The sequence below is a fragment of the Melospiza melodia genome, chromosome 12 (assembly GCF_035770615.1).
Source record: "Melospiza melodia melodia isolate bMelMel2 chromosome 12, bMelMel2.pri, whole genome shotgun sequence".
In the NCBI taxonomy this organism is placed as follows: Eukaryota; Metazoa; Chordata; class Aves; order Passeriformes; family Passerellidae; genus Melospiza; species Melospiza melodia.
In genome coordinates, this window is record NC_086205.1 from 19,003,328 (window position 1) to 19,026,160 (window position 22,833).

Genomic DNA, 22,833 nt, shown 5'->3' on the forward strand with positions numbered 1-22,833 from the left:
GACAATCTTTGTTCCCCTTCTGACATTCTCCAGCTAAACCTCAGCGTTAAAAGAACGGTTGAGACTCTTCTTTCCCTGGGGACAGATTCAGAAGAATCCAGTCTTGTGTCCCTTTCCGTTCAGCTCTGGGGCTTTGTGGTGTTTTACTGTACTCTAATGCTAACGCTCTGTATGTTCTATCGCTGGGTCTTTTTCCTCTAGTGAAGGATAGTGGTGCTGCTTCCTCCCTCCATCACTCCAGTGCTTGGGAACAGATTGTGGGCTTTGCCAAGACTGTGTGTATGAAGTGCTTTGTTTCCCACGGAGGGGACAGAGGTGACAAGTCAAAGTACAAACACGTTGGTGCACCCACGGCACTGTCCGTGACCCAATTCCCATTGGTATTTGCTGTGGCACGTTGAGCAGATGAAATGCCTTCCAAGGGAGGGAGGAGCTGCTGTCCCTGGGCTCCAGCGAGGGCTGAGGGCAGGACATGTGCTGGAGTCTGCTGACCAGTGGTGTAGTGAAAACTGCAGTGTCAGTTTGTGCCTCTGTTCCCCCATCTGTGTAATGGGAAATGCAACCATTTGGTAAACTGCTTGAGGATTATCTGATGAAAAATGTTAAACAATGCGAAGTATTTTTTTCAATGTCAATGTTCTTGATGTGATCTCACAGTCTTAGGAGACATGGTCTGGTGTCATCCACAGAACTTTCAAACTGGTTTGTTTTTTTACCCCCAGTCCTTTATCCTACTTCTAAGAGCATTTGATTTCTCAAATTTATAGACTCTGCTGTATTACTTCGATTCAGGATTTTCAGAACAACTGTCAATGAATCCTGAGATACTTGAACATTATAACAGTTCCAAGCAGAACAATTTCAGAGAAATTAAGCTCTTCAACAGCTTTAAGAGAAAAGTTTTCTGTCAGAGAAAGAAAAATCTTTATGATCCTGTCAGGTGCTACAGAATGTCGCAGCATTTTACTGTGATCTGGATAAGACCAAAAACTTGTTGAATTTTCCCTTGATCTTGGGCACTCCAACCCAAGCTTGTTCTCCATGCTTATTCCCTTCTTCCTCTTATCCTGTCATTTTCAGAAACACTTGTATCATGCAATTGCACAAACACAAGGCCCAGCTGCACAAGCACTCTTCACTGTTTTACAAAACTCAGGTAGTCTTCCATAAAGCTTCACAGCCTTTCCCTCCCCAGGGAAAGCACCCTGGTGCTTTAATGCTTTAATGTCTCAGGGACACCTCAGACCTTCAGGGCACTCCCCATGTGTGTAACAGACCATGTCTCCTCAGAGTGGGGATCCATTCAGGGAGCTCTGCTCAGACACCAGTCACAGGTAAGTGTTCAGGAAATGGCTGTTCCAAATCTGTCTTCAATAAATTTTGTTATATCTGCAAGTGCAGTAAATGGCTTGGAAGCCCAGTGCAAGTGGTGTTGGTATTCCAGCCATATCCTGGAACACCTCTGAAGCACAGTTTAAGGTACACAGGAGTTCAGTTGCAAATGTGGTCACTACCAGTAAAAATGTGTTATGTGTATGTGGGTCTCACAAGCTTTTGTACCATGAAGTGAGTTTTTATCAAAGGAGCAAGTAAGAGCTGCTGCCTTCTGTCCAAGTCACACAAAGTGTTCTGTCCAAGCCAAATATCACTGAGTAAAGAAGGGACTTTTGACAGGGGGAGATTGTTTTACTTTTAAGTAAGCTATTTTTGCACTGCTTACTGGTATGAACTAAAATGAACTCAGTTCCTGTGTTTTTTAACCTCTAATGAACACTGTGATAAAAGCTGCAAGGGGTTTTACACTAACAGTGCCTTCCAGTTTTTAAATTTTGTTTGTCATTACTGTCTGCGGTATGGAGTCATTCCAAAGCTTTTCCCCCCTTATCTGTTTGCATACATAAGAAAAAGATAAGGCATATTTACTCAAGTTTACAAGTATTTTCTCAAAAAGCACACTTTTTTCAAAGTAATATACATTTGCTGGAAGAAAAATGTATTTTAGCCTGAGCATATGGCTTTCTATGAAAACTGCAGTCGGGGCTCACTTGTTTTCTCTCTGCTCGGAGCTTTGAGGGAGGAGTGTTGGCTGCCACTGTTTGTGCTGAAGGATTTCTTTAACCTCAAAAATCAGTAAAGACTCAAGGAGTGGAGAAATGCCAGTTGATGTGGAAATGACACATGAAAAAAATAGTCTCTGTAGCTGTATAGGAAGGACACACTTGGGTTATTTTCTGCGGATACAGAGAACTGTTGGACATGTATCCTGACTGTTGTGGAGGGAGGATGGCCAGGAGGTGCCAAGGACTTCTGTAGGATGAGGCTTTAAATACATCTTAGACTGAGAATAGCACAACTGTTAATAAACACTTTGAAACCTCTTTTTGCATGTTGTGTGTTACTGTTACTCCTCAGGATGATTTTGGGGGGCACTTTGGGGAGGTGAGTGAGTGACAGTGGCTCATTTTCCTCATCAGGGCTTCCCTCAGGGCTGTAGCTGAACAGGCTTGTCCCAGCAGAGCTCTCTCCAGAAGGTGATTTGGGAAGGAAGCTGTGGTTCCTCTCCTGTTGTGTTGTAGCACATTGATCATATTGAAGCCACCCCCTCCTCAAGTCCATCTACTTTGGTTTCATAAACTGCTGCCATCTCAGTGTGGGCAGAGATGGAGGACAATTTGCTATTCCCCTTTCCTCCCACAATCCTTTTTCAAATTCTTATTTATAGAGTTTTTTTATTAAAAGAACACAAGAGATTAGCCCAAGGCCACCTTTCTTGAGTAGTCAAGGTCATGGTTCCTTTGTCACAAACAGAAATCTCATGTCCTACCCCTTTGTGTGTGTGCTGCCTGTCCATAACATTTCATATTTCAGTCACTTTTTGCTTAATTTTTTTTTTTCTTTTCAGTTGAGTGGTTTTCATCCATTTTGTTTTTTGTCTTTGTTTTGTTCCCCATTCAGGAGCAATTATGTTTGCCTCTGCATATTTTAGAAGAGAAGGGTTTGACACAGGTAGCTGTGACTGTGCAGGCGCTCCTGGAGCTGGCACCCCCAAAGCAGCAGCCACTGCACCACTTGTCTGCTGTGTAGAGACCTCCGGGACCTTTTGGGTTACCTTGGCTAAGCAGAAGGACCTGAAGACTTTACTGCCCATGCAGTGCATCCAAACACACAGAGCTCTGTTCTAAGGAAATGAGTTTCCGTGATTCCTGACAGGAATGTTTTACTTCATTTCTCCATTTTTTTGGAGATCACAACAGTTTCCAGGAACATTTTTATTACCAATATTTTTGCCCCTTATTTAAAAAATGAGAGTTCATTGGGAGGAGGGCAGGGAATTCTAGTGGCTGGCTGTTGGAGCCAGCTGTAGAAATGGACCTTGCAGGATGAAGAAATGGGTTTAGAGTCTGGAAAGCAATTCCCAGGGGAATTTGTAAAAAGAAAAAAGAAAAGGTGTTGCTGTAGTGGGCACACAGGGAATTAAATTATTTACTTATCCACAGGGTGCAAAGAAATGGAGTTTCTTTGCCTCCAAAGAAAGAATGGCTATTTCTATTATAATATTTTTTAAATTGCATCACACAATCTTAACCTGCAGTGTTTGATAACACGGTCGAACTTCACACAGCTGTCACTTGCCTTGGTAGGTCCTCATCACTAAAAGTTGAAGAAAAAAAACACTTTCCTTTTCCCCAAGTAATTTTTCCCCAGGAAAAATTACTGCATGTTTTTTTCTGCCAGAAACACCTTAGTAAAAGATACTAAGTCAGATCTGTTCAAATGGGATTAATCCCATCAGCATTCTTGCTGGGTTCACTTTCTGTTTGGGTTTTAACATGTCTTTATCTGAACTCTTTTCCAACAGCAGTGGAGGGAGGTTCCCCTGTCCTCACATCCCCTTCTGGTGGTTTTGTGGGATCACCAGAATCCCGTGCATTTCCCTGCAGTGGGAACAGTGCCAGCCTGCCCTGCTGGTCATGAGAAGTCTCCCAGCTAACACATTTACGAGGGGCTGAAGCATCCCCTGCAGGCACAGCATGGATCATGTTAAGAGCACAGTTCTCAAGTTCCCCAGGTGGGCTGGCTGTTGTCAGAGCAGCTCTGTGCTAAGGCAGCTCTGAAGGGTTAGGCAAGGCTTTCAATAAAGCCCTTTATTAGTTGGAGTTTATGTAGAGAGATGTGCTGGTTTTACAGAACTGCTGTTACTTGATTCCTCTTTCCATAACATAATAATGGAAATTCACAGTACAGAAGTGGGAGAGGCAGCTGACAAATTTTGCATTTTCCTGGAAAGCTGATGTGCAAAATAAAGACAGGTCTCTGTGCTCTGGTCCTAGTGACAAGGCCAAGCTCGCTACCAGACCAATTAACAATTCTTTTCCCCCTTGCCCCCCCCTAGAAGGCCTCAGAAAATCCAGTTTCCACCTATGTGGTTCCTTTGTCCCTGAACATAATGCTACTAATACATGGTACATGGTCTGAAAGCAACTCCAGGCATCAGCCATATTCTGTCTGGGATATATTTGAAGCAGAATACACTGAGAGGATTTTATGCAGATAAAGGAAGAAGAAATGGAAACAAATTAGCTAGAAGTCATTTTTGTAGAAGTAAAACCTGCTGTGGGAGTGCCAAGGACTGGTCTTAGCTGCAGTTTCCCTTTTGAGTTGCAGTTTTGTTTCCATTTTGTTTTGCTTCATGTATTTCTTTCAAGGGCTGTTGTGGTGATTGCTGACTCCCCTATTTCTCATAATTATTCCAGTTGCTTCTTACTGGCATTGGTTGGTAACATTTCAAGTGAAGAACACCTGGGAGGTGTTTAAGAGTGCCCAGCTGCAAAGAGAAACCTCCTCATGCTGGGCAAATGCAGCGCCCTGTGCCCTGCAGGGAATGGAGGTGCCAGGAACTCAGAGTACCCACAGGAAGAGCAGCTCCACACGGGCATTCTCACCCCCTTAAGTGGTTTTTGTGTTTCACTTGATGCCATTGGTGAGGAACCTTGGTCATTCCCACAGGGTTACACAGAGGTGTCTGAAGTGTCTGCTGCTGTTGGCTGGGAGGAAGGTGCTGCCACTCACAGGCATCACCACAGACTCAGTCAGAGTGTTCCTGGTGTGTTTGTCTCTGCACGTAATTAGAGAGGGAGGGAGGCACTGACTTCATCTTGGTGTCCAGCATTGGGTCACCTGTTGTTACAGGGACAGTTGCATTTACCAGCACACCCATCATGGGCTGTTTAAATACCCTTGTTTGAAGAAAACCATTCCCTTCATGAACTGCAAAGGTGTGGTGATTGCTCCAGCACTTAAGGAAAGTGAAACTTAACAGTATTCAGGTTGGTGGAAATTTTGTCATTTAATTAACAGTGGTTTTTATTGGGGTGGGGGCTTGAGTGTGGCCTGCAAGAAAGAGCCATTTCCTATTGCCATGTGTGGCTCATGGCCACCTGTGGCTGAGGCCAGGCAGGCAGAAGGTCCCTGGCACCAGGGACTTCGTTGTGAGCAACATTCACTCTGGAGTTTCAGTGTAGGTAATTGTGTTAGTTTGACATTTGTAATCTTAGGTTTTCAGGCTGGCAAGCACTAAACCTTGTCCAGATGCTTAGGACAAAAATCCAAACCTGAAGTTTCATCATGCAGTTTATTTAATGTGTTATACCAAACCCACTTCAGTTCTCTCTTGCAGAATGGGTTGGGATTTTTCAGTGTAGTTATGTGCAATTTTTGTTGTAGCCCATGAAAAGAGTATTTGAAAGAAAACATGTATAAAGTTCTATTCTGTGTGTTAAAGCAAAGAAGAGATGCTCTTTCCTCTTTGGGGCATTTGTGCTGGAGGATGTGGGAGGGATCCACCTCAGTGTTCTGTGCTGCTGGTGTTCCTGCACTGACTCCATGGTGCCACACTCCATCCTCAAACCTGACGAGCCCTGGGCACTGCCTGAGGCTCTGCAAGGTCACACACTCCAGGTGGAGCAGCCCAGGCACTCAGGAGCCCCTGATGGCACTGGGGGGCCAGGGCAGAGCAGCTGGGGGTTCCCCTTAGAAGGAAAGGCTTTTGTAAAGGCCCTGCCCCCTGCTTAAATCCACCAGGGACAACTCTGCACAGCACCAGGGCACGTCTCTTGTTCTTGGTAGCAGCAGGATGGCAAATGGTATTCTTACCCCTTTATGACTATAAATGGTTCTTTGAAAAACTGTTTTAGAAACAGAGGACTTGTAAGGTGAATTTGGACATCAGAAAATTCTTTTGTATAGATATTGTGATGTTCTACAAAGTGATCTAATTTTGTTACTTCTGAAAACAGTGTAAACGTGTAAGTAACAGAGTAAAGGATTTTAAAGCTGCATCCCATGCTGTATGTCTGTAAATACATTCCATCATTTCTGTTACATATAAATGTGTCTGAATATTGTATATTTTAAATTGCCTGTATTCTGCCAGTAGTGTGAACTTCTAGCACATTGGTAATATAAAAGGAAACCATGGGTATTTGAAATAAAGTTTTAAAACTTACATGAATTGCAGTATTTCTTCTTGCTGTTTTTCTGTTGCACCAAGGAATGTCCCATCCTCTGTGTCAGGTGTTTATTCCCCTTTCACGTCATCGCAGTTAGCATTAGATGGACCTGCTTTGATTTTCTATTTTTCATCGTTAACCAGGACAGGAAAATCACAGTATTTTTACACATATTTTGCAGCCACATCAGAAGGTTTTTCTTAGGTATTTTTAGCCTTCCCAGAGACTGATTTTGTACAGAATCCTTTGCTCATATATCCACAGCTCCTTGTTTTTTCCTTGGTCAGAAGGTACATGGAGCTGTTCTGTCTGTGCACTGACACTGTGCAGGACTGTGGCAATGGAAACCTGCATGCTCTGACTGCACTTGTGTTTACACTGCAGACTTGCCCGTGTTCTCCCTGCTGACCTGATGCCAGAGCTGGAGGCATGGAGAGCACAGAGAGAGCCCAGCTGGGGCTGCCTCAGCCTCCCCACCTAACACAGAGCCACAACGAGTGCTTTGGGGGCAGCAGAGGAGGTTCTGGGTGCAGAGCATCCCACACTGCTGAGTTACTGGGCTGGTAACAGATTGCCTCCCACTGTCTTGTTTCCATAAAGCTCTTTGCAGGGGATACAGTGTTTCTCACTGCTTTGATGCAAATCCCCTTTCTGCTGGGGAAAAAAGGCTGAACAAGGGCAGCTTTAAGATCTTTAGTGCAGCTTCACCATAAGTGTGTCTGCAGGAACTGCATTCTCCAAAATTGCCTAAGCTCTGTTACATGGTTTATTTTGTCCTGTCAGACATACCACAGTGCCCTGCCCAGCAGCAGTCCTGGAGCACATCTGTGGCCACTTTCTTTACTTAGCTTTTTTCTTCTTTGCTCCAGATTTTTCCTTGCCTGTTTCCTCTCCTATTCCCTTCAAATACTTCTCAAGCTTCTGGTAGGGGCCGAGGAATCTGCGGACCATTGTACCTTTCCACCAGGCCTGCACCTGCAAGTGAGGGAGAGAGAGGCCTGAGGGGAAATCACTGCTGGGGCACCTGGTACAGCTCAATGCCTGGAGAGTCTTTCCTGTGCTCCCCAGCCACAGAAGGGAGCCCCCAGCCCATGCAGCAGCCTTTGGGCCTGTGCTGGTTGTGCCAAAGGCATCCATAGCTGGGCTGAGGGCACCTGTTGCTGGTGGCCAAGGAAAAGCAGGGGCACTACCCTGTCACCCTCCCTGTATCACCTGTGCAGTGATATTTGCAGGAAACTGGCTGCTCCCCTTTCATTTCCCTTCTCAAACCTGCAGCCAGCTGCTGGCTGAGTGTGCCCCAGCAAAAGGAACAGGCTTTGTCCTTCGCTTGTGCCACCACACACCAGCCATCTTTCTTGGGCTGTTTTCTGCCTGGACAAAGCCTGGGGCACAGATTATTAACTCCCAGCTGCTGCTGGAGCAGCAGTGCCTCAGCTTTGCTCCCCTTTACCTTCACAGCACTCCTCAGCTCCAGGGCTTCCCGCTCTCTTTGTTTCTTCTTAGTCTCCTTGTCTGTCCGGTCAATGATGATGGTTGTCTGGAATGTCAGGCACTGCAGGAAAGCACAGGGATGGCAAAAGCCATGAAAACACATCCCCTAAACTGCACAGCCAGCCTTCAGGGCTCACTGTGCCCAGCCATGTGCCAGGGCAGGCCTCACCCAGACCCTGGTGCAAAGATTCTTTCCCTCTGCTGCCTACAGGTCTCATCCTTGCTACACACTTCCCACAGCCCTGCCAGGACTGCTCAGGCCCATGGTTGTGGTGTCTCTGCAGCAGGGAGCTCCAGGGCAGCCCAGGGATAATGTGTGAGTGGGGGCTTTCCTCCCCACCTCCATTATTTGATCTTTCCTAAATCCAGATGGCAAATGTTGCTCATTACCACCGTCAGTCCTCAGGCACTTGGAGCTGCTGCCAAAGTGAAACCTCTCAAGGCCTGGATGTGATTAACCCCTGATCCTGTGCTGTAAAATGGCTGCCTGATGCTTCCCAGGCAGCAGCTGGTGGTGGGAGGACACTTGGTCCCCCAGGTCAAGCAGCAGATGATCTACAAACACACTTGGGACCCTGAGATGAGAGTGTGCAGAGTGAAAAATGAGCCCACAAGCAGGGAAACGTCCAGCTCCATCCCATCACTTCCAAGCCATGGACGGTAAGGAATGTTTACAAGTAAATTCCTTCTGGTTTTAAAGCACACATTTTTCTAGATGCTTTTCTCTGTTCTATGCTGCTGTTCTGCTGTGATCAGAGCTCAGCAGGTAACCAAGAACCCAGTGGGGCAGGAATGGTTGTACCCAGAATCAGCTCCCTGATCACAGAGCTCTGTTCAGCTGAGAATGTGTATCTGCAGGAAGGGATGAGCTTCCAGTCTCAGCTGTGTTATCCTGATCTTCCTAGAAGGAGCAGATTTGTTCAGACTCAGGCAGCAAAGTAAGGTGAGGCATGCTGATGGGATGGGACAGTACCTCTGCCCCTCACACAGGCTGTCAGTAGCTCTCTCATTACTTGCTGGTATATGAAAATAGCATCATCATCCCTCCTTGATGTCACAGGTGGCAAATAGAAGATGACATCTCAGCCCCTGTCTTCCCAAGACAAGTGCCATAATCACAGCATATGCCTCAAAATTACTGATTTTTTTCCTGTGGTCCTCGTTTCTTATCCAAATGAGTGTAGGAAAAAGCCCAATGCAATTTTGCATGGCTAAACATTGAGATGCTGATGTCTTACCTCCTTGGCAAATCTCTGCATTGTTTCCAAGTTCTCTGCTTTTAATGCTCTTAGATCATCCAGTTCTTGATCTTTTGCAGCAGTGTCTTTTTGATACTTGTCTATCCAGTATTCCAGCCTCTCTTTCACCTTCTGCATGGGGAGAGTGGTGCTCAGCATGGTGCAAAAAGAGGGCACAGGTGAGAGGTTTGCTATTACATGGCCTGCTTTCAGGATGGGGGTGAGAGTCCTGTCAATTGTGCATGGTCAGTGTTTCCTTCTCATCTTGAAAGCATCAAACCCCTAAGACTACTCATAAATTACTGCAGGGCAGTTATTTTGTGCAGTCAGTTCTGATGAAGCAAGTGACAGCCAGAAGCCATTTGTTGTGTGTGTATACAGAAGGAGGGGAGGGTTTAAAAAGCACAGTTTGTCAGTGGGAGAGCTTTCATCCTCTGCCTGACTCCCTCACTGCTTTCTGAATTAAGCTCAGTACACCAGGAATAAGGTCCCAGGGGACAGCACTTCACACTATTTCAGGTTGTGAACTTGGCTTTGTGTTCATGAATAGGGCAGGTGTTTCTGAAACAGGCACCCAGATGACTTCCTCCTATTCACCAATAACTTCTCCATAGCAACCACCGTGATTGCTTCCATGGAAAAATAATCTGAGGAAAAGCATCAATCTCATTACAGCATCACAGCTGGACACACAAGGGGGATGGAGGGCATGGCCATCCTCCTGTCTGCAGCCCCTGCAAGGGCAGCAGCTGCTGTCTGAGCGCTGAGGGGCTGCTGCTGGAGCTCAGCCAGGCTCAGCGTGTGCTGGGGCTGTCCCCTCGCTGGGAGCATTGATCACACCAAAGCTCTGGGGGGCAGAGCACACTGTCCAACTGCTCACAAGATACACCACTGCTTTGCACTCAAACTACATTTTTAAAAAGGTATTATCTCCTATTAAATTCTGTCACTGGCAGTGACCTCAGGCACCCTGCAGCAGTCCAGGTTTTCTTCTCATCATACCATTTATGAGAGGCTTTGCAGCATTATTCACTGTCAAGTTATTCACTGTTAGTAACAGGAATGCTCTGAACCTCTGAATCAACACCACAAGGACATTCATGCTGCTGAAAATGCATACAGTAGTTAGCAATGATCCAACCCCAATTCTTCCTCAGGTAAGGCTGGACTGGCAGTTTGTGTCATTCCCTCCCCAGTGTCCCTCCCCTCTGCACAGCCCTTACTTTGGGCTCTTCACTGGGGGTGCTGGGAGCCCCAGTGACAGCTAAGTAGGGTCTAAATAAAATTCCAGTTAGCCAAATACAACTATCTGAGAGAGGAAAAATCCATAACACCTGAATAAACAATGAAATTCAGTACATGAACCCTAATTTTAAGGAAATATATCTGTATGTAGCAAATCCCAAGCCTTGGAGAGCTAGGTTAATTAAGATTTGAGGACAAGTAATCATTCAAACTGCAGCAGTCATGAACCTGGTACATTTGATGGAGCAATAACTGTTTTCCTTTGGGCACTAATCGATGATATGGTGTTTATAGGTTGCTATTTTAAGCATTGGCTGACAGTCACACATACCTGATACTCTTGCATGAGGAAATCTTCAGTCTCTGTGTGAAGCTGAATCTCCTCATCAATTTTGCTCTTCAAATTCTGTGATCAGAGCAGACAGAACATGTGTGAGACACTGTTGGTGTGTGTGTGTGCACACACTGCTGCTGAAAGCTGAGTAACAAGTGCTGGAGCTCTGTGTAGTCCACAGACATTTTGCCCAGTGATAAAATCAGCCAAGGCAGTCCTTGCTCCCAGGCCATCCATGAAAAAAGGACAATTAGATCTGACCTTGATCAGTCAAAAAAAAGATGCTTGCAAAACCAGACCATTTTCTAGTCCTTATGGCCACAGAAGCAGCTCTATGTGTATAATCTGCTGGGGGCACTGCTGGGAGCTCAGGTTGCCAATACCTTTGGATACACTTCTGGGTCTGGTTTTCTGGCCATGGCATTGCTTGAAGCATTCCCCGTCTCCTACAGCCATGCCATCCTTGTTGTTGCTGTTTGCAGCATCATACAGAAAAACAATAGAAGAGATAAAGGTGTCTATCCCCAGTGAGTTTTCTCATCCAGCTCAACCAGCTGTGCTGGTGACTGCAATGGAGAACAGAGAGGGCATCTGGGGAGCAAGGGAGGGCTTTTCCCTTAATAGATGGAGAGGCCTTTCAGTATGGGCCATGGGGAAGGGCTTACCTGGATTTCCTTCTCCAGGGCATTCTCTGCACTGCTGCACTTTTTCTGGGTTAGTTGGATCTGGAGATCGGAGTTTTTCTTCAGGTAGTTGCTCTCTGTGTCCACTTTGGCCGTGATCTCTTGAAGCTTATCTTTAAGGCCATCAATAACTTTTTCTCGTCTCTAGTGGAGACAAAAGCAGCACAAAAGCAAGCCTGGAAACTGAGTTCAGCTCACCTTCCTTAATCTCTCCACTCCCTGATAAAGTCAGAAGAGACAAAGCTATGGGCTTCACTTTCACTTGAATGTTGCTCCATTTCAAGGAGCATTTCAAAGGTTAGTTTTAGCTGTAACCCATATAGGCAGCAACAAACCCATCAGCAAGGAGTGATTGCCTCTGGAAACAGCACACTGAGGAACAGAGTGGGACAAGAAGGCAGGCCTGCTCTCTGGTCAAGGAATTGATTCAGTCATGCTTAAGATAAACATTAATAAAAGCCAAAGAATTTTAACCACTTAAAGTTAGGCTTTACTTTTACTAACACCTTGCATTAGACTATCTCAGTGAGTGAGCCTCTTAAGAGGAGGATAATGTCTCAGCCCCACAAAAGCCAAAGTTTGTTATCCTAAAGTATACTCTGTTCCCTGGATTTATTTTTTTTTCTAGTTATGCAGCAACTGTATAAACACAGCCTTAGAAACAAGTGCAAATCTAATGCTGACTTGCTCGTATTTTCAAACAGTTCTTTGTTGAAATCTTACCAGGTAGATGGTGCCCACTTCATTATGAAAACACACCCAGGGCAAGGAAGCAGTGTCAAGGAAAATCTGCCTATGAGGTCCCAGCCTCTCCCCATGCCTTGCTCTGCAATGGAGCTGAGCTTTCCTGGGGCAGAAAGCTCAGTTTTCTGTTCCCAAGAGTTCTCCCATACAGCAGAATCCTGAGTGGTTTGTCCAGCTTTTGGAGCATGCTTAGGAAGCAAAGTGCATTTGCTTGATTTGGGATTTCTGTTCTGTTTACTCCTTTTTAATTAATTTATTTGAATAGCAGATAAAGGTTCATTACCCTGGGGTTGGAACTTGGGACAAATGCCTGTAAAATTAAGACTTTATTGAGTTAAAAAGGTCATCAAAGCTTCCTGTGTAATTATGCAAGATCAATGTGAATGCACCCAACTGCTCCATTACAGCCTTTCTCTTTGCTTCCCTGCCATGCTGTGGTGGGTTTGATATTCATCAGCCAAACCTCCACAGCTGAAGATGAAATACCAAAGTGCTGACATTTTTTGAAGCCCACGTATCTTGTCTCTGAAGCACCTCGCATTCCGTAGCTGTGTAAACATGGAAAAGTGCCACTAAAAGAAGCCAGCTCAATAGTGCTGTGTTTGAAAGCCCTTGCAGCATGACTCATTTGGAAAAAGTCTCCTTATAAGAAGAGTTTGGAACAGTTAAAAGGAAAGTCCTTCCTTCTGCACCCCTTGTCATGCATAGGAAGAGTAGAGTACATTTATGAGGCTCAGGATAATTGGGGCCTTGGCTGATGCTGTTTTGTGGGTTCAAAGATGTTCACATGTTTTTCAATGTTTCAAACATCAGATACTATTTTTATGGCCATATCATCATATGACTGCAGACAGCTACAGACATGAGCTGTTTGTGCCTCATTAAGGTTTCTGGTCATGGCCTTCATTTTCCCTGGCATGGAACTTTGGTGGCCATTGGGAGGAGTTGTGTTCCTGGTCAGTAGACAGGGGATGTGAGTGTACCACTCTATTTTGAGATTGTCTTCCTGGGTCTTAGTGGAATGATGTCCAAACTGAAGAACCAGCAGAGAGACTGAGGAGATGCTAATTTAAAAAAAGCAAACTCACAACTTTTTGTGGCACTGAGGCTCAGGGAAGTCAAACACTGCTGATGTCAGTATGTTACTGCTATCTGCTCATGATCTGCAAACTTGCCAGAAAATAAGGGTTCAGCCTAGGTTACAAAGTACTCAGAGAGTTGGGGCAGAGCATGAACTTCTCACCAGGTTATTTTCTTTTTCATTTCACATTTATTAAAGAAAAAAAGTGCTTTTGATTCCCATGCCCCAGGCCTCAGCTGGGATGGGGGCCCATCTGCTCTGTTGTTTTCTCTGGTGAATGGCATGTCTGTGGTTTGGATTTGGTCTGCAGTGTTGTAAAACACACTGGTTAGAGGTGGGGAGTCTGGGGGCTTGGTTACACAATCCAAAGCAGACAGGAAGTGAAATGCCAAACCCACGGGTGGTTTACAGCAGCATCTGCCTGGCCAAGGAATGCGGGCTGCGGGCGTGAGGGCAGCTCCTGCTGCAGGACCTGCAGAGCTGGGGCACCTTTGGGATTTAGCTCAAGGCTGTAAATGCAGCAGTAAATGCCCACTAGCTGTGGGTACCATCTGCAGAGTGTGCTGTTCCCCAAACTTCAGGGACAATAACTGGGAAAATGAGTTAATATTTATTCATTCTGGTTTATCATAGCGAAGGTCCATGCCAGGACATGGAATGCTTTCATAGCTGATGCAGTAAATCTCTGGGCTGCTTATTTGGGATGACTTCAGTGTTGAATCTGCCAAACCAAATTGTCCCTCATATCCAAAACTATCAGAAAACTGGCAGAGACCAAGATCAAAACCCAGGAAATAATTGTCAGGAGCCAGACTGCTTCACAAGCAGGTAAACAAGCTGATTTTCTCTGATCTCTCAGCTCACAGACATCAGCTCAGGGGCCTGTCTGCTGTCACCTGGTGCCACTGGAGTCATCCCCACAGATGCTATTTGGCTGCAAAAGCAGCTGCACTTAGCTGGAAACCTTATCCACACTCCTATGTTTTCATTTACTTTGATTTATCTCTCTTGTAAGTGCCACCAAGCTCTTCCACAGCAATTAGTGTTTACAGTCATAAAATACAGCTGGTTACAAAAATAGCCCCCAGGAGTAAACAGTCTGAGGAATTCTGCAGCAGTGCAATGCTGCCCATTTGGCAGGGGAAGGAGTGCTGTGCTCTGTGCTGACAGAGGCCCTGCTCTGCCTTGCTCCCACACCGAGTGCTCAGAGCTCAAAGCTCTTCCTGGCAGCTGTGGCATCTCAGCTTGCAGGGCCTGGAGATGAGCTTGGATCCACACAGCTGCTGCAGCCTGGGCTCACTCCCCTGAAACCACAACAGGGGAGCAGCAGCCCTGCAGGCACTTCAGTAGGGCTCTGCCTGCATCACTGTCCCAGCTCCACAGCACCCTCGGGGAATGTCTGTGCCCCAGGGACAGCAGGGCATGGGCAGAACGTTTCTGCAGCCCTTGGCCAGCTCAGCAGCAATGCCAGCAGCTGCAGGAGAGCCCCTGGAGGGACACTTTGCTGGCAGAGGGAGCAGACCTGTTGGCAGCAGCACTCCTATGGAAAACCCTGCCCCCCTGGATCTAGTGCACCAGCCCCAGGTCCTGCAGTGATCCTTGGGGCTCTGCCAGCAGGGAAGCTCAGGACCATCACAAAACCTGTGCCTTCTGCTGTAATCATCCTGTGCATATCTCCAGTAGAAACATGCACCAGTGGGTGTGTGTATGTGTTTAAAACATTGCACAGAACACTCTGTTGATGCATTTGTCCTCCTGGGAGAGGAAAAGGGAAGAAACATGGGTTTTAATCTTGCTACTAAAAGCATGACTGAGTGATGCACTGATGCAGTGGGTCTGGGTGTGTTATGAGAACTGACAAAGAATTAAAGTTACAGATCTGTTTTCACTGGTCCTCTGGTGCAGTGGCTTGGCTTTCTGTCTGTTTGGTAGCTGTAGCATTACTGCTTGTTACAAAATGACACCACTACCTGCACACATGTATAACAGGAGTACACCACAAAACCTACAGGACATAAAAAGTCTTTGGGTGAAGAACAATGCAGGAATGCTAAATTTTACATTCCTAAATTTTTATCTTATGCTGCATAATCCTCTATGATGTATTAATATGTTTCAAAAGCTGCACAGGCTGCTGTTACTTGTCCAGGAAACCAGAGAAAGTATTTTCATAGAAACTATGAAATGAACAGAGCAGCAGCAAACAGACCCCCTGCAGCCAAACCTGAGCTACCAGTGCTGCTCCTGCACAGAGAGGTAAGAGCAAAACCAGATGCACCATTTCAGCTCTTTTAGAGACATCAGTGCTTTCCAAGAGAAAACAAAATACAGAACATTTAGCATTAGATTTGTGTTCCATTAGAAAGAAAAATGAGTTGAGCAGGTTAATACACTATTAATTAGCATCTTATTAAGAGGTAGAAAGGCTGAAAATACAAATTCACAGCAACATGAGTGAGACAAAGGCCGTGTTTTTCTGGTTCCAGGATTAGAATTGCTCACTTTTGTTTTCTCAGCCATGTAGGCTTTTGTCTACAGGTCTGTGCATTATTACTGCTGTTCAAAGTACTCCAAAGTCAGTGAAGCTGTATTTTTATTTTTAATTAGTTGGCAAGGTGACAAATCATGCAAGTGTCTGTAAAACTGCCTATGGGAAAATCCCATATGAAGCAAATAGAAATTATTCTCCCTTGGGAGACACAGTGAGACACCATTATTTTTGGCACAGGAGGAAAGCAGTACTTTAAAGTAGTCTTGTCTTTGATTTATCAAAGCTGAAACTATAAGGGAGCTCAGAAAAGGACTTTTAAGCTTGAAATATTTTTTTTTAAAAATCCCAGATAAGTGCAAATCCCACTTGATGAGGCAAAACCCAAGAACTGAATTAGAAAGGACAAGAAGATCCCCCCCTCCCCCTCAGCACAGGAGCTACACACATTTTTATGACTGCAGGAGGTAGGAGAGGTGCAGGGCAGGACACAGAGAAGAGGCCCCCTGACTGTGGAGGGCCAGGACATTGCTGCTGGTACAAGACAGGATGATTACAGCCCCTGGGAAGGCATTAAACCAGGACTGGGTATGTATATTGTGTGCATGGACATGATGAGGTTTGCAGAGCACTACACAGATGGAGAAATACCTTATAACATTCACCAGCCTGGGGAGTGGGAGAGCAGGAACTTCCCAGGAGCCATCAGAGTCTGACTGAGAAGGGACAGTGTGAGAAGCAAATATGTCTCCCCTGTATTTACAATTAAACTTTCCACTGTGTATGCATCCAGGCTGCCAACACAAAACCTTTGTGTTCTACAAACCAAACTTCACCAGCATGTCTGGAGCTTAAAATTCCTCTCTGTAGTCAACTATATCCTGGCTTGATTACTCTCCACACTTTTATCCAAAGACAAAACTCAGTGACACCAATTCTTTCCTCAGATGCCCTTGCTATCCTCTTGCTCACCATGGAACCAAGTGTCAGATTCTAGTTCCTTCCCCCAGCCCCTGTACAGCTCTGCCCCAGCTTCCCTTCTGCTTGTTTGCTATCACACATCTGCCTCAGCAGGGCCAGGTTACATTTCCATGTTGAATGAGCATCCAGTCTGAGTTGTCTGGTGAACATCAAAGTGACCAGTGATAAGCCATTCAATTGATCTGCATTAGTGTAGCAAGTTTTATATTTCCAGAATGCCCCATATTTATTGTGCATGCACACAACCTTTGCACGATGCAGACAGAAGGGCTGAAGCTTTCCAGAAAGATTAAGTTGACAGCATATGTGCAATAACATTGATCTGCCCTTGTGTGGGCATGTTTGGGATTTTCTGATGTCTGGAAGCCTAGAAAAACAGATTAATAGAATGACACTTTGCCTAGATGAAAATGTAGGTAGAAAAATGGCCTGCCCCTATGACAGGTGTCTTTCTCACTCCCTTTGGCACACTTCCTTCTGTGCCAAATGATCTGTCATGACAGAGTATGACAGGACCTTAGATACAGTTATCTGCAGATAACCGCTTTCTTACTGATTGCAGTATCTGTGCTTTGTCACTCCCAGCAGAGTTTTTGGGATATTCTAATTTGACCATGGTCTCTCATGATTATGAGCATTTTGAGCTTCCATTTGAAAACCATCAGATGCTGCTCTTGAAGTCATTAGTGGGCTTATTCCAAGTACAAATCTTTATTGTAATTATTCTGCTCCAGTACTCCTAAGTGGTGGCTCATTGTGTATGGCCATGGCCCCCCTGAGTGCTGGGCAGCAGAGGCCAGCTTCCTAACAGGCTTCCCCCTGGCAAGATGCCCAGTGCTAAGTGCTCTCACCTGAAGGTCTTGACCAGTTTGTTTCTTGACTTCTTGCAGCTGTTTCTGGAGTGCCTTTATGTCCTTCTTTCCTTTTTCCTCCCTGAGGTGGGAAAATACAATCACTTGAATATATCAAAAAAGACAAGAGCTGTTTACCTAGAAGAGGAACTTCCTGTCTCCTGATACATTGAGGTAAGGTAAACAAAGACTTCTCACCAAAACTACTGACTTGGTCAGTAAATCCTGAAAGAAGAGGTGCATGGACTGAGCAAGGCAGATGGGAACAAAAGGGAGAACAAGCAAAAAAAACAGGGGATGCTCTTATTGAAGGCCTGGAATGGATTTGAGGATGATGCAATTACTATAGTGGAGATGGAAGATGGCTGTCATTGAGTCACAGTTTCTACATTTAGGCAAAAAATGCCTGAGATTCTATACAATAGCAAGCCTGAGCAGCAGAGAGTGCCAAATTGTGTTATTAGGTGCATGAGAATGTTGTTTCTTTCATATCAGACCTAGAATCTTCCAAAAAGCACTGCCCCAGGTTCTGAGATCATGAAGGGACCTGAAGGAAGTGTTCATCTGTCTAAAATAAAACATATGCAGTAAATATTCTAGGTATTATTATCTTGTTTCACTCAGAGTGCTTCTCTTAGATTTTATGCTTGTGATTAGTTTTAAAGCCAGTAAATACTACCATTGGTCCCTGAAACTTTGTATCCTATTCCAACATTACAATCACACATGCATTTCATTTTCAGAGTCCTTATCTGGGTGACTGATGAACAAAAGCTCCTGATAAGGAGTCTCCCATCATCTCACTGCAGGTGGCTTTCAGAACAGTGTATTTACACAAAATGAGGCAAATATTTATTATCTTGAAGGACAGATCAAGTTCATTCCATGAAAAGAATGTATAGTACAACATGGCTAGATATGATTGACAGAAGGGGATAAAAAGGATTATGTCCTTTCTGATTATAATTTGTCTGCTCTTTTCTACCTGTCAGTATTGGATAGTTACTCCACAGCCAATTGCTAATCTCATTCTTGATTTCTGTCCCTTCCATGGATAAACAATAAATCCCTTGGTTTTAGACAGTGGAAGTGGAAGAGTTGGGTTTCATGCTTGAAGTCACACATTGCACTGAGCGGGGGATTTGCCCTGGAGGCAGATCCCTGAGTCACCACAAGAGCAGTTCCAGTAGGTTGCACTCCTGGCAAATCATGACTGAGAGCAGTTTTGCTGTGCACCCTCAGTGAGGGGCCTGAGCTGCTACACTGAGGTAGCTTTAAAGTGGTGAAATATTTGTCTGCAATTCTCTCTGACAGTTTGGGATTGAACCAGAGGTTTGCATCCTAAAAAAAAAAAAGGGGGAAAAAACCCCCCCAAAAAAACCATCTTTAGGGTCAAAAGTTTGAGCTGAGAAATCACCAGTTTGAACTGAGATTATAACAAATGTGTACCCTGGAAGATTTGGGACAGAAAAGAATCACAGCACAGTGGCTTGTGGATTAGCCTTAAATACAACCCCTCTGTCACCATCTGTGCTAACCCCTCACTGCTGCTGGGAAAAGGGAGCCCATTAGCATATGGGTCAGAGCAGATTCTCCTGGGCATCAGACAACCTAAAGGCCATATGTTGCTGGCCCTGATTTGAACAGATCCTCTGCTGCTCTGGCTTTCACTGGGGACAGAAGTTAAAGATCAAGGAGCTCCTACATCACATTATGTTTTAATTGAAATGAGGCATTTGCACTAATTCAGCCACTGGTGTCCACTGTGGTCAAAGCTCAGGCAATTCCTAGCTCAGATCAGTATCAGACCCATCCACTGTTTCTTTCCAAAGGGGAAAATTTGCAGTTTGCAAAGCAAACAGAATAATTCAAGTTTTAAAAGGTATCCCTTCTGTATTTTAGTTTTATTGGGTTTTATTTCCTTTTCAGCATGTACTGAGTGGGAATGGCTTTCAGCATTTAAACAGGGAAGAACTGAACACAACACTGACCTGCTGAGGATGTCATAAAACTTGCCCTTTCTTGCCTTCTCTCTCTCATTAGCATCTGTTAGGCTACTAAATGTTCCCAATTCCTCCATCTTTTTAATAGTGACTGTGATTACATCACTTGCATACTGCCTGCCAGGAAGAAAAGGAACACAACAATACTTTACAGGTGCTGGTAGTATCCATTACTGTTTACAGTAAAATGTAGGGAAATAAAATATCCCTTTTCTGGTCTTATGTCCTATCAAACTCAGGAGTGCTTCTCCCATGGTGTCTGTTTATTGTACATCTGGAGAACTCAGTATTATGAGCTGCTGGAAATTTATAATTTAAAATGCTGCCCAGCATGCTACTCTGGAAAATTGCAAAGAGGCTCAAACATATCCATGCTGTGCCAGACTGTGTTGCCATTAAGAAGGCTGCTGGCCTGCAGCAGTGATGGCAGGTGGATCTTGGAAAATGAAACCTGGCCATGTAATACATGGCCTTGGAATATCATGATGCATGTGGCATTTACATTTTAGCTGAATTTTCCTCATTTGTGTTAGAATCTTCCTTAAACCCATTGTTGAAATTACATTAAATGACAGAAGCCAGGATGCAGAAAAATGCATACTGAGCATTCAGCTGCATAATCTCTTTCGAACCAAAGGCTTTTGGTATTTCTGCAAATCAGGGCACTGGTTTAGGTGCAGGAATAAAGTTTGTTTTAAAAAAGAAAGAAAATCTTTAGTTTTTATATACATTACCTTTTCTATAGTGGCTATAACTGCCACAGAAGCCCTGTGTGCCCTGCAGAATGACCGAGTTCAAAACAAGGCTCAGATCTCCCTTTGCATGTGGGATCAGCTAAAGGCACCTGAATCCAGGTACCAGAACATGAGCACTGATTAGTGCCTGGCATGATTTCTGCCCAGGCAACCATTATCAACGGGGTGATGTTTTACAGCTCCATTCAAAATAAACTCCTGGTCATTAGGTAGCATTCAGAGGCAAGCAAAGGCTGGAACTAAATGGTCTAGGAAGGATACCACTCCTATCCCTACAGGAACTCCTTTCAGACAGAGACTGATGTACTCTGGCAGTGGGAGAGCAAGGATTTTTTATTTTTGCTTTCAAAAGATAGACTGAGAACTTTACAGCTCTGAGCATCCCTCACAGGTCCTTCACTCACCTGTCAGCATAGATTTTTTTGAGCTTCTCTAGAGCCCGAGTGATGTGTTTCTTGGGGGTTTTGGAAGATCTTTTGTGATCTTCAGTTTTCCCCTGCTGCTGCTCTTGTTCAGTGTTTTCCAGGACTGTTTGCCCACTCTCTTGCTTTGCTGCCATAAGCTCTGGGAAGTTGATACCCAGCTCCTCCTGGATCACTGCTTTCGTTTCCTGGATGGGAATGAAAGGGGGTAAGGGAAATAAGAGAATGAGGGAAAAGGGAATAAGAGAGACCTGTTTGCACATTGCACAGCAGAACTAAACCCTCTGCAACATTATGTGATAGGAAGGAAAATTAGTAATTAACTAGAATGAAGCTATACTGAGAACAGCTGATAGTGCATGTTACATTTTGCCAAGAGTGGAAGATCAGAAACATTTCTGTTGGTTAGTTTTGAGCACACAGTGTAGCTCATTGAAGTTTATGGGCTCAAAAGTCCTAAAATGACAGGACTAGAAAAGGCCTAAAAAGGTGAAATCATTCACTCCAAGAGATGATGGTTCAGACTGTTCTTAATCTGACATGTTCTTAATGCCCTCCAGCAGTGCAGACTACACACCCTCCTGTCATTGCCAGCACCTCACAATTTTCTTTACCATAAGAAATTTTTTCCTCCTCAACAGTATTTTAACTCCTGGCTTGTTATCCTGGTCTCTAGGCACAGAGAACAAGTTGTTCCCTCCTTTTTTGCAGCAGTTTTTACAAACTGTTAGCCTGTTTCTCCTCCTCCTTCTCTCCATCTTAGACATTTCCCACTGCCTGTCACCAGAAACTTTCCCTACAAAATAATTGTTATAACTAGAGCTGTGTGGAAATAATTGCAATAGACTTTCTGTCTGCTATCTACTTAGCAGGTTTTTTGAGAGTAACAGCTGAATTCAAAGGATAAATTCAAAATATTGGCATCTCTGTCCTTCATGGAAAGGTATCTTGTGATTGAGTACAATTTCATTAAAAGAGGAAAAGCCCCCAAAAATGCAAAGGTACACTTTAAAATCAGCTAAGCTCTTGCTTCTAGGAAATTCTCTGCTTTATGTGTTATGGATAAAATGCAGGTGTATACACTGGGACATTAAAAGAGAACATTTTGTTGCTTGCCTAGCAGCATTTCTGTGGCTGAACACTTCCTAACAGCACTGCTGACTGCAGCTAACACAGTCTCTGCCAGCCCCATCCCTGTGCACAGCTGCCTGCTCCCCACCCCGGCTGCTTGGGGAAGCAGACAGAGAATTCACTGTGATGAAACATTTTCCAGCAAAAAGGAAAAAAAAAAGTTATTTTTAGCAACACTAGTTCTCAGTCCAGATCCTTCCACAACCACACACACATTTGTGCCAGCAGAGCAGAGAAAACAAGTGGTCAGGGCAGCAGCTGTGGATGCCAGGAGTACTTGCAAAAGTTACTTGTCAGGCAAGTCAGGCAAGGCTCTGTCAGAGGCTGGAGGTGCTGCTGCAGTCTGTGAGGGCACTGCAAGGAACTGCTTCATGCTGAGTGTTTTGGACAGCTCTGGTTGGGATGGATCAGCCTCTGGCAGTGCCTGACTCATCAGTGACTACAGAAGGAGGATAAGTGACTATGTGCTTAATTTTTGGACTGTTAAATTTACATTCAATTAATCATATACAAAACATACACTGTCCAATGAAAATTGCATTGTTAATTAGTAAAAAAAAAGGGCTCAAATAGCTGGTTGGTGACAACTGCACTTCAGAAAGAACTAATTTTGGTAAACAAACTGCTTTAATATCATGTAGATTTTATGAATGTTCTGATGTTTTTTAATGTCTAGGAAAGTTCAAGGCAGGCAATAACTGAGTTGTCTGTAAACAGTAGGTAGTTACACACTAATAATCAACAAATAACTATGTAAAAGCAAGAACTTTATAAACTGCATGTGTTACCATCTGTGTAGTCTCCTAAGTGCTTGTGTGTTGCCCAAAATCCAGCAAAAAGAAAGGCTGCCTTCCTCTGGGGCATGCACTGTGTGAAG

At 44.6% G+C, this 22,833-nt stretch overlaps 2 protein-coding genes across 19 annotated transcripts in view; one reads left to right on the forward strand and one right to left on the reverse strand.

The window, feature by feature from the left end:
- Window positions 1-6,505, forward strand: part of LRCH3 (leucine rich repeats and calponin homology domain containing 3) — a 61,213-nt gene extending 54,708 nt beyond the window's left edge. For 12 of the 13 annotated variants that reach the window (XM_063167090.1, XM_063167077.1, XM_063167078.1 and 9 more), the window contains one exon: window positions 1-6,505. In XM_063167090.1, coding sequence (XP_063023160.1) covers window positions 1-201 — 201 coding nt within the window. In that variant the 3' untranslated portion in view covers window positions 202-6,505. The other variant, XM_063167080.1, reaches the window with a different exon arrangement.
- IQCG (IQ motif containing G) overlaps window positions 6,491-22,833 on the reverse strand; it is a 22,166-nt gene continuing 5,823 nt past the window's right edge. For 4 of the 6 annotated variants that reach the window (XM_063167092.1, XM_063167097.1, XM_063167093.1 and 1 more), the window contains 8 exons: window positions 20,808-21,013; window positions 19,637-19,765; window positions 17,646-17,727; window positions 11,483-11,644; window positions 10,815-10,889; window positions 9,239-9,370; window positions 7,960-8,061; window positions 6,491-7,484 (listed from right to left, as the gene is read on the reverse strand). In XM_063167092.1, the coding sequence (XP_063023162.1) occupies window positions 7,350-7,484; window positions 7,960-8,061; window positions 9,239-9,370; window positions 10,815-10,889; window positions 11,483-11,644; window positions 17,646-17,727; window positions 19,637-19,765; window positions 20,808-21,013 (1,023 nt within the window). In that variant the 3' untranslated portion in view covers window positions 6,491-7,349. The remainder of the gene's footprint in view (window positions 7,485-7,959; window positions 8,062-9,238; window positions 9,371-10,814; window positions 10,890-11,482; window positions 11,645-17,645; window positions 17,728-19,636; window positions 19,766-20,807; window positions 21,014-22,833) is intronic. The other 2 variants (XM_063167094.1, XM_063167096.1) reach the window with 2 other exon arrangements.